The sequence below is a fragment of the Pangasianodon hypophthalmus genome, chromosome 10, assembly GCF_027358585.1.
Source record: "Pangasianodon hypophthalmus isolate fPanHyp1 chromosome 10, fPanHyp1.pri, whole genome shotgun sequence".
Lineage (NCBI taxonomy): Eukaryota > Metazoa > Chordata > Actinopteri > Siluriformes > Pangasiidae > Pangasianodon > Pangasianodon hypophthalmus.
The window spans coordinates 1,286,458-1,300,744 of record NC_069719.1 but is presented as its reverse complement, the minus strand read 5'-3'; the positions used below and the strand labels follow the sequence as shown (position 1 = coordinate 1,300,744).

Below are 14,287 nucleotides of genomic sequence, written 5' to 3'. Positions count from 1 at the left end.
TTACACATTTTATTTTTAAAAATAATTTTAAGCATTATATTATTTTTGCACATTAAATAATAATAATAATAATAATAATTATTATTATTATTCAATATTTTGTTACATATTTTAAATATTTTATTTTTTAAAACAATTTTAAGCATTATATTATTTTTTACACATTAAATAATAATAATAATAATAATAATAATAATAATAATTATTATTATTATTATTATTATTGTTATTATTATGTGTCAAAATAATATAATGCTTAAAATTATTTTAAAAAATAAAATGTGTAGAAAAGTATTATGCTTTTAATTAACCACGACATTAATAATACTAATAATAATAATTATTATTATTATTTAATATGTAAAAAGTAATATAATGCTTAAAATTATTTAAAAAATAAAATATTAAAAAAAGTATTAAAAATTAAATTAAATTAATTAAAAATATAATACTTTTTTTTACACATTTTATTTTTTAAAATAATTTTAAGCATTATATTATTATTATTATTATTATTATTAAATATTTTGTTGCATATTTTAAATATTTTATTTTAAATATTTTATTTTTTTTAATAAATTTAAGTATTATATTATTTTTTACACATTAAATAATAATAATAATAATAATAATAATAATAATAATAATAGTAGTAGTAACACTAGGCTGCGCGCGCTCCCGGGGCTGGGGGATGAGAGCGTGAGCAGGCGTGACCCCGCCCCTCCGCTTCCTGCGCGAGCTGCGCCGCTTCACCCGTTTTTTTTTTTTTTCTTTTTTTTTTTCTTACCGCCTTCAAAACTCGCGTGCGTCATTAACGGCGGCACGTAACGCGGGAGCACCGGTGAGTAGGTGAGTAGATCCGAGCGCGTGGGAGTGAACGCGCGGTTCCGTTATAGCGTTTGTTTGCTTTTGTTTTTGTTTTTGTTTTTTTTTTTTTTTTTGTTTATTTATTTTCTTTTAGGGCATGGAAGTGTGTGTGTGTGTATGTGTGTGTGTGTGCACGCGCAAAGTTTTGCTCGAGGTTAGGAATAACCGGAACACCGTCCAAAACAGACCCTTACGGTGAGCGGTGACGTCACTGGTAGTATAGCGGCGGAATGCGCGCGCGCGCGCGTGACGAGAGAAACCGCGTTTAGCGCGCGTCCGCTTCGCGCGCTGGCGTTCTAATGTGACGTAACCTGTTAGCGAGGCGTTAACGGTCCACTTGCACACACACACACACACACACACACACCGCAACCGATAACTCTGTGGCGCGCGAGAGCGAGCTCACGCCACCTGCCCCCGCGTGCTGCTCGGCTGTCAGGATGACGTCACACGAAGGTTCTCGGAGATGACGTAGCTTGATATTAGCCTTATACACACGCGCGCTATTACGTAACACGGCTTAGATAGGTTTGCTGTGACGTCACAGGGGCGGAGCAACGGCATATTTAGCTCCCTATTGAATCAATGTATAATTAGATTTACTCTGATAATAACTGGAGCACAAATATAATTTATGGTGTGTGTGTGTGTGTGTGTGTGAGCGATATACACAATACAAGTGTGTGTGTGTGTGTGTGTGTGTGTGAGCGATATACACAATACAAGTGTGTGTGTGTGTGTTCCTTCGTCATCGGTAAGCGCTTTATCCCGGTCAGGGTGGTCGTGGATCCGGAGTCTATCCCGGGAACACTGTGTGTGAGGGTGGGAATGGTTTTGGGAGTTGGGAGGAAACCGGAGAACCCTGGATGAAACCCTCACAGACATGAGGAGAACATGTGAAGCTCCACACACACACACACACACACACACACACACACACAGTAACCCGAGCTCAGCATCCAGCCGGGATTATTGTTCATTGTTTTCCGGTTGTTTTCCCAAGCTTCTTGTTTTCTAGTTCCAGGTTGAGACCTCGCCTGTTTTCCCGTTTCTCGAACATGGATTGCTCCAGTCTAATGTCGTCTTCCTGACTGATTTTACACACTTGTGTCCTGTTTCTAATACACACACACACACACACAAACACACACACACGTTAATGTTTACGCATTAAAAGGTCATTCAGTCACTTTAGTCACTTATCAAGATGTTCGTAAGCAAATGTCTAAATTTTAGTTGAATACTCATGCACAATACATATAGTATACATATAGCTTATATATACATCTTATACATGTACATATCCTATACACAGCCTGTATACATATCCTATACATAGCGCATATATATACATATTATACATGTAAATATCCTATACACAGCCTATATACATATACTATACATGCACTATACATATCCTATACATAGCGCATATATATATACATCCTATACATGTACATATCCTATACATATACTATACATGCACTATACATATCCTATACATAGTGCATATATACATCCTATACATGTACATATCCTATACACAGCCTGTATACATATCCTATACATAGCGCATATATATACATATTATACATGTAAATATCCTATACACAGCCTATAATCATATACTATACATGCACTATACATATCCTATACATATACTATACATGCACTATACATATCCTATACATAGCGCATATATATATATACATCCTATACATATCCTATACATATCCTATACATATACTATACATGCACTATACATATCCTATACATAGTGCATATATACATCCTATACATGTACATATCCTATACACATCCTATATACATATCCTATACATAGTGCATATATACATCCTATACATGTACATATCCTATACACATCCTATATACATATCCTATACATATACTATACTTGCACTATACATATCCTATACATAGCGCATATATATATACATCCTATACATATCCTATACATATCCTATACATATACTATACATGCACTATACATATCCTGTACATAGCGCATATATACATCTTATACATGTACATATCCTATACACATCCTATATACATATACTATACATAGCGCATATATACATATTATACATGTACATATCCTATACACATCCTATATACATATACTATACATGCACTATACATATCCTATACATATACTATACATGCACTATACATATCCTGTACATAGCGCATATATACATCTTATACATGTACATATCCTATACACATCCTATATACATATCCTATACATAGCGCATATATACATATTATACATGTACATATCCTATACACATCCTATATACATATACTATACATGCACTATACATATCCTATACATATACTATACATGCACTATACATATCCTATACATAGCGCATATATATACATCCTATACATGTACATATCCTATACACAGCCTATATACATATCCTATACATAGAGCATATATATACATATTATGCATGTACATATCCTATACACAGCCTATATACATATCCTGTACATATACTATACATGCACTATACATATCCTGTACATAGTGCATATATACATCTTATACATGTACATATCCTATACACAGCCTATATACATATCCTATACATAGCGCATATATATATACTATACATAGCGCATATATATATACTATACATAGCGCATATATATACATCCTATACATGCACTATACATATCCTATACATAGCGCATATATATACATCTTATACATGTACATATCCTATACATATCCTATATACATGCACTATACATATCCTATACATATACTATACATGCACTATACATATCCTATACATAGCGCATATATATACATCTTATACATGTACATATCCTATACATAGCACATATATATACATCCTATACATGCACTATACATATCCTATACATAGCGCATATATACATCTTATACATGTACATATCCTATACATAGCACATATATATACATCCAATACATGCACTATACATATCCTATACATAGCGCATATATACATCCTATACATGTACATATCCTATACACATCCTATATACATATCCTATACATATACTATACATGCACTATACATATCCTATACATAGCGCATATATATACATCCTATACATGTACATATCCTATACACATCCTATATACATATCCTATACATATACTATACATGCACTATACATATCCTGTACATAGCGCATATATATACATCCTATACATGTACATATACTATACACAGCCTATATACATATCCTATACATAGCGCATATATGTACATCCTATACATGCACTATACATATAGTATACATAGAGTATATATATACATCTTATACATGTACATATCCTATACACAGCCTATATACATATCCTATACATATACTATACATGCACTATACATATCCTGTACATAGCGCATATATACATCTTATACATGTACATATCCTATACACAGCCTATATACATATCCTATACATAGCACATATATATATATACATCCTATACATGCACTATACATATCCTATACATAGCGCATATACATACATCTTATACATGTACATATCCTATACACAGCCTATATACATATCCTATACATAGTGCATATATATATATATATATACATCCTATACATGCACTATACATATCCTATACATAGCGCATATATACATCTTATACATGTACATATCCTATACACAGCCTATATACATATCCTATACATAGCGCATATATATATATATATATACATCCTATACATGCACTATACATATCCTATACATAGTGCATATATATACATCTTATACATGTACATATCCTATACACAGCCTATAATCATATACTATACATATCCTATACATAGCGCATATATATACATCTTATACATATACATATCCTATACAGATCCTATATACATACTATACATGCACTATACATATACTCTACTATAGTCCATGTGTGTGTATATATATACATGTCCTATACATATACATGCACTATACATGCACTACACATATCCTCTACTATAGTGCATGTGTGTGTGTGTGTGTATATATATATATATACATGTCCTATACGTATCCTATGTGTCTATTGTTACTGTTATATATTATTACTGTAGATAGTAGATGACATTTAACAAAATGGAAACTGTGGGAGTCATAATGACTGAGTGATTAAGATTTTAGCAGTTTTTTGTAGTTGTGTGTGTGTGTGTGTGTGTGTGTAGGGTAAACAAACTGTTTTGTTTAGAATAATCCAGAAGGTGTTCTCAGTAAACCCACACATGAACGTTCCAGCAGTGGGACAGGACTTTCCACAAACACCACAAAACTGTTTTCGCTTCCTCAGGAACTGATTTAAATGTGTGTGTGTGTGTGTGTGTGAGAAAGAGAGAGTGACGAGTTTGCTTTTTTCTTTTCTTTATTCTCGTCATGATTTGAAAGCTGTTAAAACTCTTCCATCACTTTTAGGAGACCGTGATCACGTCGAGCAGGAGGAATATGCGGCGACTGCCTCAGTCCGGCGACGCGCCACTGTCACCATGGCGACCCCTTTGACCCCTGACCTCTGACCTTCTGCTGAAGATGGCGACCCAGAGGAGGCACCTGGTGAGGGACTTTAACCGCTACATCACCTGCTCCGTGTGCCGGGGTTACCTGATCAAACCCACCGCCGTCACCGAGTGCCTCCACACCTGTGAGTCAACTCATGACCTTTGAACCTTATGACATCATCAGCGTTCATCATGACCATGTACTTACACACACCTGGTTTTCCGAGGAATCTGCTAAACCCCAAAGATTCGCAGAGATCCTATAACAGAATGCGTAATTAGCTGCATTTCACGTTCGTTCGCTGTATTTTAGTGTGGAATTTTCTCACGTTTGTGCGATTCTCTGTCAGAAGCTGATGTATGAAGGACAGAGATGCGTTTTGTGTGATGTGTTTTGTGTGTGTTGCATTGTGTGAGTGTGTGTGTGTGTGTGTGTGTGTGTGAGACGTATAAACCACGTGTTTAGTTTCGCACGCAGTACGTAGAGTTTTTAACGCACAATGCGACATAATTGCACCTGAAAGCATCACATCAGGCCCTGAGTCTTCATGCTGAACTGCTGAGATGATCAGAAAGAGTGGTTAATAATTATAAATAATCCTATGTGTGTGTGTGTGTGTGTGTGTATATATGTGTGTGTGTATATATGTGTGTGTGTGTGTGTGTGTGTGTGTGTTTTGTCTCCAGTCTGTAAGAGCTGCATCGTCCAACATTTTGAGGAAAGTAACGAGTGTCCTGAATGCGGCATTCAAGTCCATGAAACCAATCCTCTAGAGATGCTGAGGTAACACGCACACACACACACACACAAATAAACACACACACACACACACACACTCACCTGTATATCGCTCTCGTTAGTTCTCATGTCACCTTTGTCTGTTAAGGTTGGATAAAACGTTGGAGGAAATCATCTTTAAGCTGGTGCCTGGTCTGAGAGAGAGTGAGTTACACACGTTATTTTACATTTTAAAAAATAGTTCACTGTTTTTAAAAGATCTACAGGTGTGTGTGTGTGTGTGTGTGTGTGTGTGTGAAATTGGTCAGTAAATGAGATGTGCGTTATTAAGCATTTATTACTATCATTATTACTATTATTACTATTTATTTTTGACCAGAGGAAGAACAACAGGAAATGGATTTCTGGAGGAAAAATAAATCCAGAGCTAATGGGGAAGGTAAGAAACACACACACACACACACGCACACATACACACACACATACACACACACACACACACACACATACACATACACACACACACACACACACACACACTGTCCCAGTCAGTGATATAATAATAATAATAATTCTTGGGTTTCAGCCTTGGGTTTCAAAAGACACTAAATAAATTAACCATATTATTATTAGTAGTATTTATATATTATTTGTTTGTTTGTTTGTTTATTTATTTGTTTACACATCCCCGATGGAAATGATGTTCCTGAAAATTCAACATAAACATGTTTTCACCATGGGTGCTTGAAACTATTGGCACCCCTCTGTGATTTATTCAGTGTCTTTCAGTAGGCAACATAAACACAGCTCTCTTTAAATGATCCATCGTTTACGTGTGTGTGTGTGTGTGTGTGTGTGTGTGTGTGTGTGTGTGTGCGCGTGTGTGCTTTAGAAGGTCCGAGGGCTAAAAGATCTCGTGTGAGTGAGGAAGAGGAGGACAGAGAGGAAGGTGAAGGAGGTGATTATCACAGGAACGACCCACAGATCGCCATCTGCCTCGACTGCCTGAGGAACAACGGCCAATCAGGAGAGAGCACAGTGAAGGTGGGCGTGGCTTATTGCATTTAATAATAAAACTAACGAATTCAGATTAGAGCAGAAGAATGTCTGTAACTGGACTGGAACAGTTTGTTATTTTTATTTTATATTTCACACATTAATAAACATTGGACTTGAGTTTGATTGGAGTTTGTATTTTTATAGTTTTATATTTTTATTTTCTTTGTACCGTGTGTTCGACATTGCAGAGTTCATATGAGGTGCTTTAATTAATCAGGGTGGTTTTTTTTTTTTAATTTAAGTACTTTTTTACAGGTATTTGTCCTAGAGGTAGGCTGTGTATATGACTACAGCCTGCAGGAAGCCTTCATGGCTATCACTGGCAGCTGTTATATATGGAGAAGCTGCTCCTCTTATATTATATATTATACTTTTTATCCCTGATAACCTTGATACAGTCCATGTTTTAACTGTAGGATGGTGTATTTTTCTTTGCATCTCTGTTAGTTATGTCTTGTCTTACTACTTTGCTCTGTGTGTGTGTGTGTGTGTGTGTGTGTGTGTGTTGCAGGGTCTGATGAAGAAGTTTATCCGCTGTTCCACTCGTGTCACCGTCGGTACCATTAAGAAGTTTCTTTGTGTGAAGCTGAAGTTACCGAGCTCTTATGAGGTAGGACATCGGAGATTACTAGGACATTACTAAGTGCCTTATTTTATTATTTATCACACCCGCGTACAACACTGTTGATGTTAAACGGTTCAAAAGTCATGAATCAGTGTTTTCAGTGAAATATTTTTTAAAGATAGATCTAAAATATAATGGAGTGAATCAGTACCACTAATTAGATGTTTATGGTTTGTGAACGATTCTGTGTTTCTGAATGAATCACTGCACATGAACGAATCAGGATCGGTCACTAGACGTATTAATGTTTCGTAAATGATTCAGTCTTTTTGAACGAGTCACTAAGGTGGACGAATCAGTATCAGTCACTGGACGTGTGTCATTTGCAAATGATTCAGTCTTTTTGAATAAACAACTAAAGTGAACGAATCAGTGTCAATCTCTGGACGTGTGTCATTTGCAAATGATTCAGTCTTTTTGAACGAGTCACTAAACGGTTCAAAAGTCATGAATCAGTGTTTTGAGTAATATATTTTTACTCAATGATTCAGTCTTTTTGAATAAATTGCTAAAGTGGACGAATCAGTATCAGTCACTGGACATGTGTCATTTGCAAATAAGTCAGTCTTTTTGAATAAATAACTAAAGTGAATGAATCAGTATCAGTCACTGGACGTGTTTCTTTCTTGCAGGATTGTTTTCTCTGACCGAGGAGTCATTTATAAATGTGAACGAATCACTGGTCTTGTTTTGGTTCCAAAATAAAACAAAACAAAAGAAATGAAATAATTTGTCTAAAATAAGAAGTCAGCTGTCCTTGTATTACCTTCTGTGTACTTGTGTAATTGTGTGTGTGTGTGTGTGTGTGTGTGTTTTCCCAGCTGGATGTTCTGTGTAACGGGGAGATCATGGGGAAGGACCACACCCTGGAATTCATCTACCGAACCCGCTGGAGACTGCAGGGCGACACAGTGAGTGTGTGTGTGTGTGTGTGTGTGTGTGAACAGTTACCAAGGCTAAAAGGGAAAGTCGATATGTGATTGGTTGACACACACACTGTAAAAACAGAAGTGCAAAATTAAGTACAGGCTTAAAGGATGTGTGTAATAATTATTTTAACCCCTAAACACACACACTCACACACACACACACACACACACACACACTCACACACACACACACACACACAGCTGTCAGTGTGGGTGGGAATGACAGTAGAAAAAGCTCCCCGCAGCCACTGACAGCTCTGTGACTCACTTTTCTCCAGTTACAGACAGGAAAGCACAACACACACACACACACACACACACACACACACACACACACACACGATCCGAAAGTGGCTTTGCATAAATGGTTTCGTGTCCTTAACTAACCTTGTGAGAGAGTGAGAGACAGAATAAAAAAAACAGCGAGAGAGAGAGAGATATGAAGTGGAAGAGACAGGAAGTGACACTAAAGGGGGCGGGGCTTCATTATGGCTATTTTTTTAGCATTGTAGTGTATTAGTGTGTTAGATTGTGTTCAAATTAATTTCTTCTAAACATGGATATACAGTTCAAGCAAATAAAAAAAAAACATCACAAAGTTCCAATGATTATTCGCTATTTTACGCACTCACACGTCACGTCAGTCCGCACCTGACACGTTTCTGCTACGTTTCCGCACGTGCTACAGATTCAAAATATTTCCCATGAGCACTATTTCCCAGTTATTTGAGAACTTGCGCTCTAAAAAACAAAACAACAACATGAATTCTGTTATCAGTGTTGTGTGGAACGCGTTACTGTAATTAAATTACTTCATAATTAATTAATTTCATTACAGTTACTAATGATGTAGTTGCATTACATACTGTACAGACTTTCAACAATTCTCAATAACACAGTATTGAATTTGAAATCTAAATTTATCTTTGAAAGATTTTGTTTTATAGTTTAACCCGACTTTAAATTAGATTGGCTAGCTGTAGGCGAGTTCGCGTGCGTGAGTTCGCATCAGGTGGCCGTGAAGTCGCTCGAGTTAAAGGATGTGAGCAGAAAAACAAGTGGATGTTTTGCTAAATGGAAATATTCCCATTACTTCCTTTGTTTTGAAACATGTGGATAAAAACATCTCGGTAAAATATACGTTATGTCCTGCACTGTAATAAATTGCAGTAAATGTTACAGTAAACAACTGTAAACTACATTTAGAATAAAGTGCTGTAATATCTTAATGTTAATATAAATATCAAAGCACAGTTGCAGGATACAGCTGAGTTGAAGGTTATGGGTCTTATCCAAACATGAGAGCTGAGCAGTAGTGGGATTTGAACACACAACCTCCTGAGCTGTGACTCAAAGCCTCAACCACAGCTAGCTTGCATTTCTTCAACTACTTCTAACTCTGAATTAACGCTGCTAAAACATTGCAACGAATCCGTGCACGCTAGCTGTGGTAGCTCAGTGGTTACGGCGTCTCGTTACAGATAAGAAGGTCATGTGTTCGAATCCCAGCACCACCCACCTGCCTTGATTGGATCCTTCAGCAAGACCCTTCAGCTCAGCTGCATCCTGCATCCACACACTGGGTTCTGTGTTATTTTCTACTTTGTATGATATTACTGTACATATGTTTTACAGTTGTTTACTGTAAATTTTACGATAAAGTAAATTACTGTAAAATCTACAGTACATTTTTTACAGTGTACAGTTTTATTGTGGCTTATTGAGTTTTCATCAGGAGCTGCTTTTGTTTTTAGTAGCTCTTATTCTTAAGCCAGTTTAATATCATTTGTTTACACTTTTGGATTAAAAGTTTGACTCAGATTTAAAGAGTTTCATTTCTACTGTCCATGTGGTCAAGGTTCATACGGATTTTAAGAAGTAAATAGTCATGAGTAACGCAATTACTTTTCAGACAGAGTAATTAATCAGTCATTTAAATAAAACGTTGACGATGTAATTAGTAATTAATTACGTTTTTAAAGTAACTTCGCTGCCTGTAATTAAGTAGGAAATAAAATAGTGTGAAAACAGGAAACGTTACGTTAAAACACGGCACATTTTTGAGATAATCCTTTTATAAATCGCATTACTGTCTAATGTCCCTCGTGAAAGTATGAATCATTTCTGCCTGTCGCCGGAGAGCAAAGCAAACAAACAGCGTTTTATTCACATTAAAATGATTTGTAGCCTGTTAGATTTAACGCTTCATTATAGGTCTGTTTACTCTTTTTCTTCCTAGTCAACATTTTCAGCCTTTTTTTTCTCCTTCAGTTGTAAACTGAAAGACTGTTTCATATTCGGACTATTTTCAGCTGAACTCTTTCAGTGCCTTCCCTAATAATAGTTAACAGATGTTATATACTTATATATACTTATTAAAAGTATGTGCACCCCTGAATATGTGCTTGTTGAACGTCTCACTCCAGATTTATTCCCCGTGTGTTTGCTGTTATAATGAGCTCCACTCTTCTGGGAAGCTTTCCACTAGATGTTGGAGCGTGGCTGTGGGGATTTGTGTTCATTCAGCTACAAGAGCATTAGTGAGGTCAGGCGCTGATGTTGGGATGTCGAGGAGGTCTGGGGTTCAGTCGGTGTTCCAGTTCATCCCAAAGGTGTTCAGTGGGGTTGAGGTCAGGGCTCTGTGCAGGAAACTCGAGTTCTTCCACTCCAACCTTCACACACCATGTCTTCATGGAGCTCGCTTTGTGCACAGGGGCATTGTCATGCTGGAACAGGTTTCAGCCTCTTAGTTCCAGTGAAGGGAAACTGTAAAGCTACAGCACACAGAGACGTTCTATACAACTGTGTACTTCCTGCTTTGTGGAAACAGTTTGGAGAAGAAACACATATGGGTGTGATGATCCGGGGTGCACATACTTTTGGTTATAGAGTGAAAGTTGGACAGACACATGAATGAGCTATGAATTGTGGTGCTCCTACACAAATTGTGAAAAGGTCTGAAATGATTGTTTAAATATTTTGTGGTGTTTTCCATCTCACCTGCAGTTCCCCACAGTATGAATGCCTCTGGTTTAACGATGAGCAATTCAGAGAATAAGCCTAGCTCCAGAGCGAGCAGTTAATATTCGTGTTTGCACCTGCTCATGATATCTTCTTTTTTTAACGGTTCTAAAAAACGGTTCTTAGGGTTCTATTTCCCAAAATATAAATGAAATGTGTGGTGAGAGTCAGGACACAAGTGCGTAAAAATCCACAAAGCATCATCCTTAGCTGGGCTCGTAACACTGACACGCAGCAACACGCAGAGAAGATCCATATTCAGAAATCATGAGAAACAGGCCAGGGTCTAAACCAGGAAGTAACACCAGAACTAGGAAACAGCGAAAAACATGGAAACAAGGCTTGAACTTAATGAACTAGACTTCGCACTGGGACTAAAACACAACAGGATATAAACAGACAATTAAACACAAAGCCCAAAATGGCAGATCTGAAGCTTTTAATGGTCTTAGCAATAAATCATTGGTGAGGAAATGAGCAGGAATGAAGCAGATGCTCTCCTGAGAGCTCCTGTGCCTCCGTTCGCTGGTTTGGGGAAAAGCTAGAAACAGGGAAATTCACTTCTATAGTCTTTTTGTACGCAAAATCATGCTAATGATTCAAATGTTTGACGTAATATTCAAACGAACACGTCTGGGTGTACAAAATTTTCCAAAAATATGTTCTGGGTTTTTTTTTGTAAAAGATTAGTCATTATTTGGTTTTCTGCCACCTGATGCAGCTCATCGAGAGCCACAAGACTTAAACATTTACAGAAATCAAAGGAAAAAGCTCTCGCATACTGAGCTCCTTTATCTCTCTGTTTACTTCCTGCTCATTTCCTGACCAATGATTTGTTGTTTAGACCATTAAAAGCTTCATATTTTGTCATTTTGGGCTTGACTCATTTTTTTTGTCCAGGAGTGTAAACCAATCAGAAGTCAGAGCTGGAGATAAGACTGAAATCTAAACAAAACGCACACGGCTAATGAACAAACCAGAAGCAGCGCTGTTGGTGCTGAGAGAGAGAATTCATGACAGTAAACGAGCAAAAAGCCTCATTTCACAAACACACACGTTACTGAAGACGAATCAATGCGATGAGTTCGTTGTATTAAAGTAAAAACCACACGCTGTTGCCATGTTTTTGTCCCAGCGTACTCCTCTACTCTGAACTGATGAGACTTTTTTATCTTTTAACTGCAAGCAGAGAATAATGCTGTTAAAACTAAAGGTCATAACAGCTAGGAAAAAAAAACTACTCGAGAACGCTGAGTTTAACGAGCGACGTCGAATCAACATCAACATGGCCGCTCGCCGCGTCAGCAGTAAACACAGCAGCACTTCTTACCTTTAAATAAGTTCTGACTCTGAGGAACTCTGACTCTACAGTTCACTTCTCTGAGGTAAATATACAGTACATCAGTCATCACAGTTAGCTGGCTAGCATGTTGCTAACAAAAGCCGAACACGGTGACGTCTGTGGTTTTTAAGCTTTATAACTTACGAACTCCGACTTCTGAGTTAATTAGAATGCAGCATAAACACACGTCTCTGTCCACATGCCTTTAAACATTCTGTTTTCATCAAAAACGTCCCTTTCTAATCTCTTTAGCTCTCTCTGTAGCCAGCCACTGATCCGATGAGCTGCCTTTAGCTAAATCATTTACATAAATGAATGTGATTGGATGAAACAAGCCATGATGGTCTAGCTTGTGAAGGTCTAGCTTGTGAGAGTAGTTACATTGTTTCGTCTCAGCAGCCAATCAGAACACAGGACACAGCGTAGCGGAGGTGTGCTAGTGAACACATGTTTAAGTTATAAACCCATTTTTATGTTTGATATCTGATTAGAGATTGAGAATTTTGGCACTGATGGGATGTAAACTGTGTGTTTTGTTTCCTCAGGAGTACCCCATGGTTCTCGAGTATCGTCCTCGCATCGACTTCGGTTAAAACCCGAACCGAGCTGCAGTGATGGACAGATGAAAGAGAGAGAGAGAGAGAGAGAGAGAGGACTAAACAGACAGCAATGGACACTTCGCTTCTCTCATTCAACTTCCTCATCGTTCATCCATCACTTATTCCTGAGTGACAGGTCCTGGCTCCGCCCCCGTCACACACAACTATTTCTCCACGGATGGAAAAAAACATAAAGCACTTCGGAAATGCACTTCTGGCAAGTTTGGAAAGAAAGCGTGTGCGTGAATGGCGTCTTCCATTTTTTATATTCCTGAAGACGAAGGAAAGACGGAAAGATTTGGAAACGTAAATGAACAAACGTGCCTCTTTTGTACACACACACACACACACACACACACACACACACACACACTGGGGAAAAAATGAACCTCTTTAAAAATGCACTTAGTGGAAAGAAAGATGGCGGCCGATTTGTTTTGAAACTTTTTTAAACTTTTTTTTTGGAAAATTTGCTAATTCTGGTGGTAACAATGAACAAAATGGAGCAGCAGCCAGTTAGCATAACGGACACGCAGTCATAAGA

The 14,287-nt window shown here is 37.2% G+C and overlaps 1 protein-coding gene across 1 annotated transcript in view; it reads left to right on the top strand.

Annotated features, from left to right (window-relative positions):
- Nucleotides 1–698: 698 nt before the first annotated feature.
- The window catches only part of pcgf5a (polycomb group ring finger 5a), a 15,686-nt gene continuing 2,097 nt past the window's right edge, over nt 699–14,287 (top strand). Inside the window, exons 1-9 of the mRNA XM_034307816.2 lie at nt 699–849; nt 5,347–5,572; nt 6,117–6,213; nt 6,317–6,372; nt 6,548–6,607; nt 7,061–7,212; nt 7,739–7,837; nt 8,674–8,763; nt 13,690–14,287. The exon at nt 13,690–14,287 is cut by the window's right edge and continues 2,097 nt beyond it. Of these exons, the coding sequence (XP_034163707.1) occupies nt 5,461–5,572; nt 6,117–6,213; nt 6,317–6,372; nt 6,548–6,607; nt 7,061–7,212; nt 7,739–7,837; nt 8,674–8,763; nt 13,690–13,737 (714 nt within the window). The 5' untranslated portion in view covers nt 699–849; nt 5,347–5,460 and the 3' untranslated portion in view covers nt 13,738–14,287. The remainder of the gene's footprint in view (nt 850–5,346; nt 5,573–6,116; nt 6,214–6,316; nt 6,373–6,547; nt 6,608–7,060; nt 7,213–7,738; nt 7,838–8,673; nt 8,764–13,689) is intronic.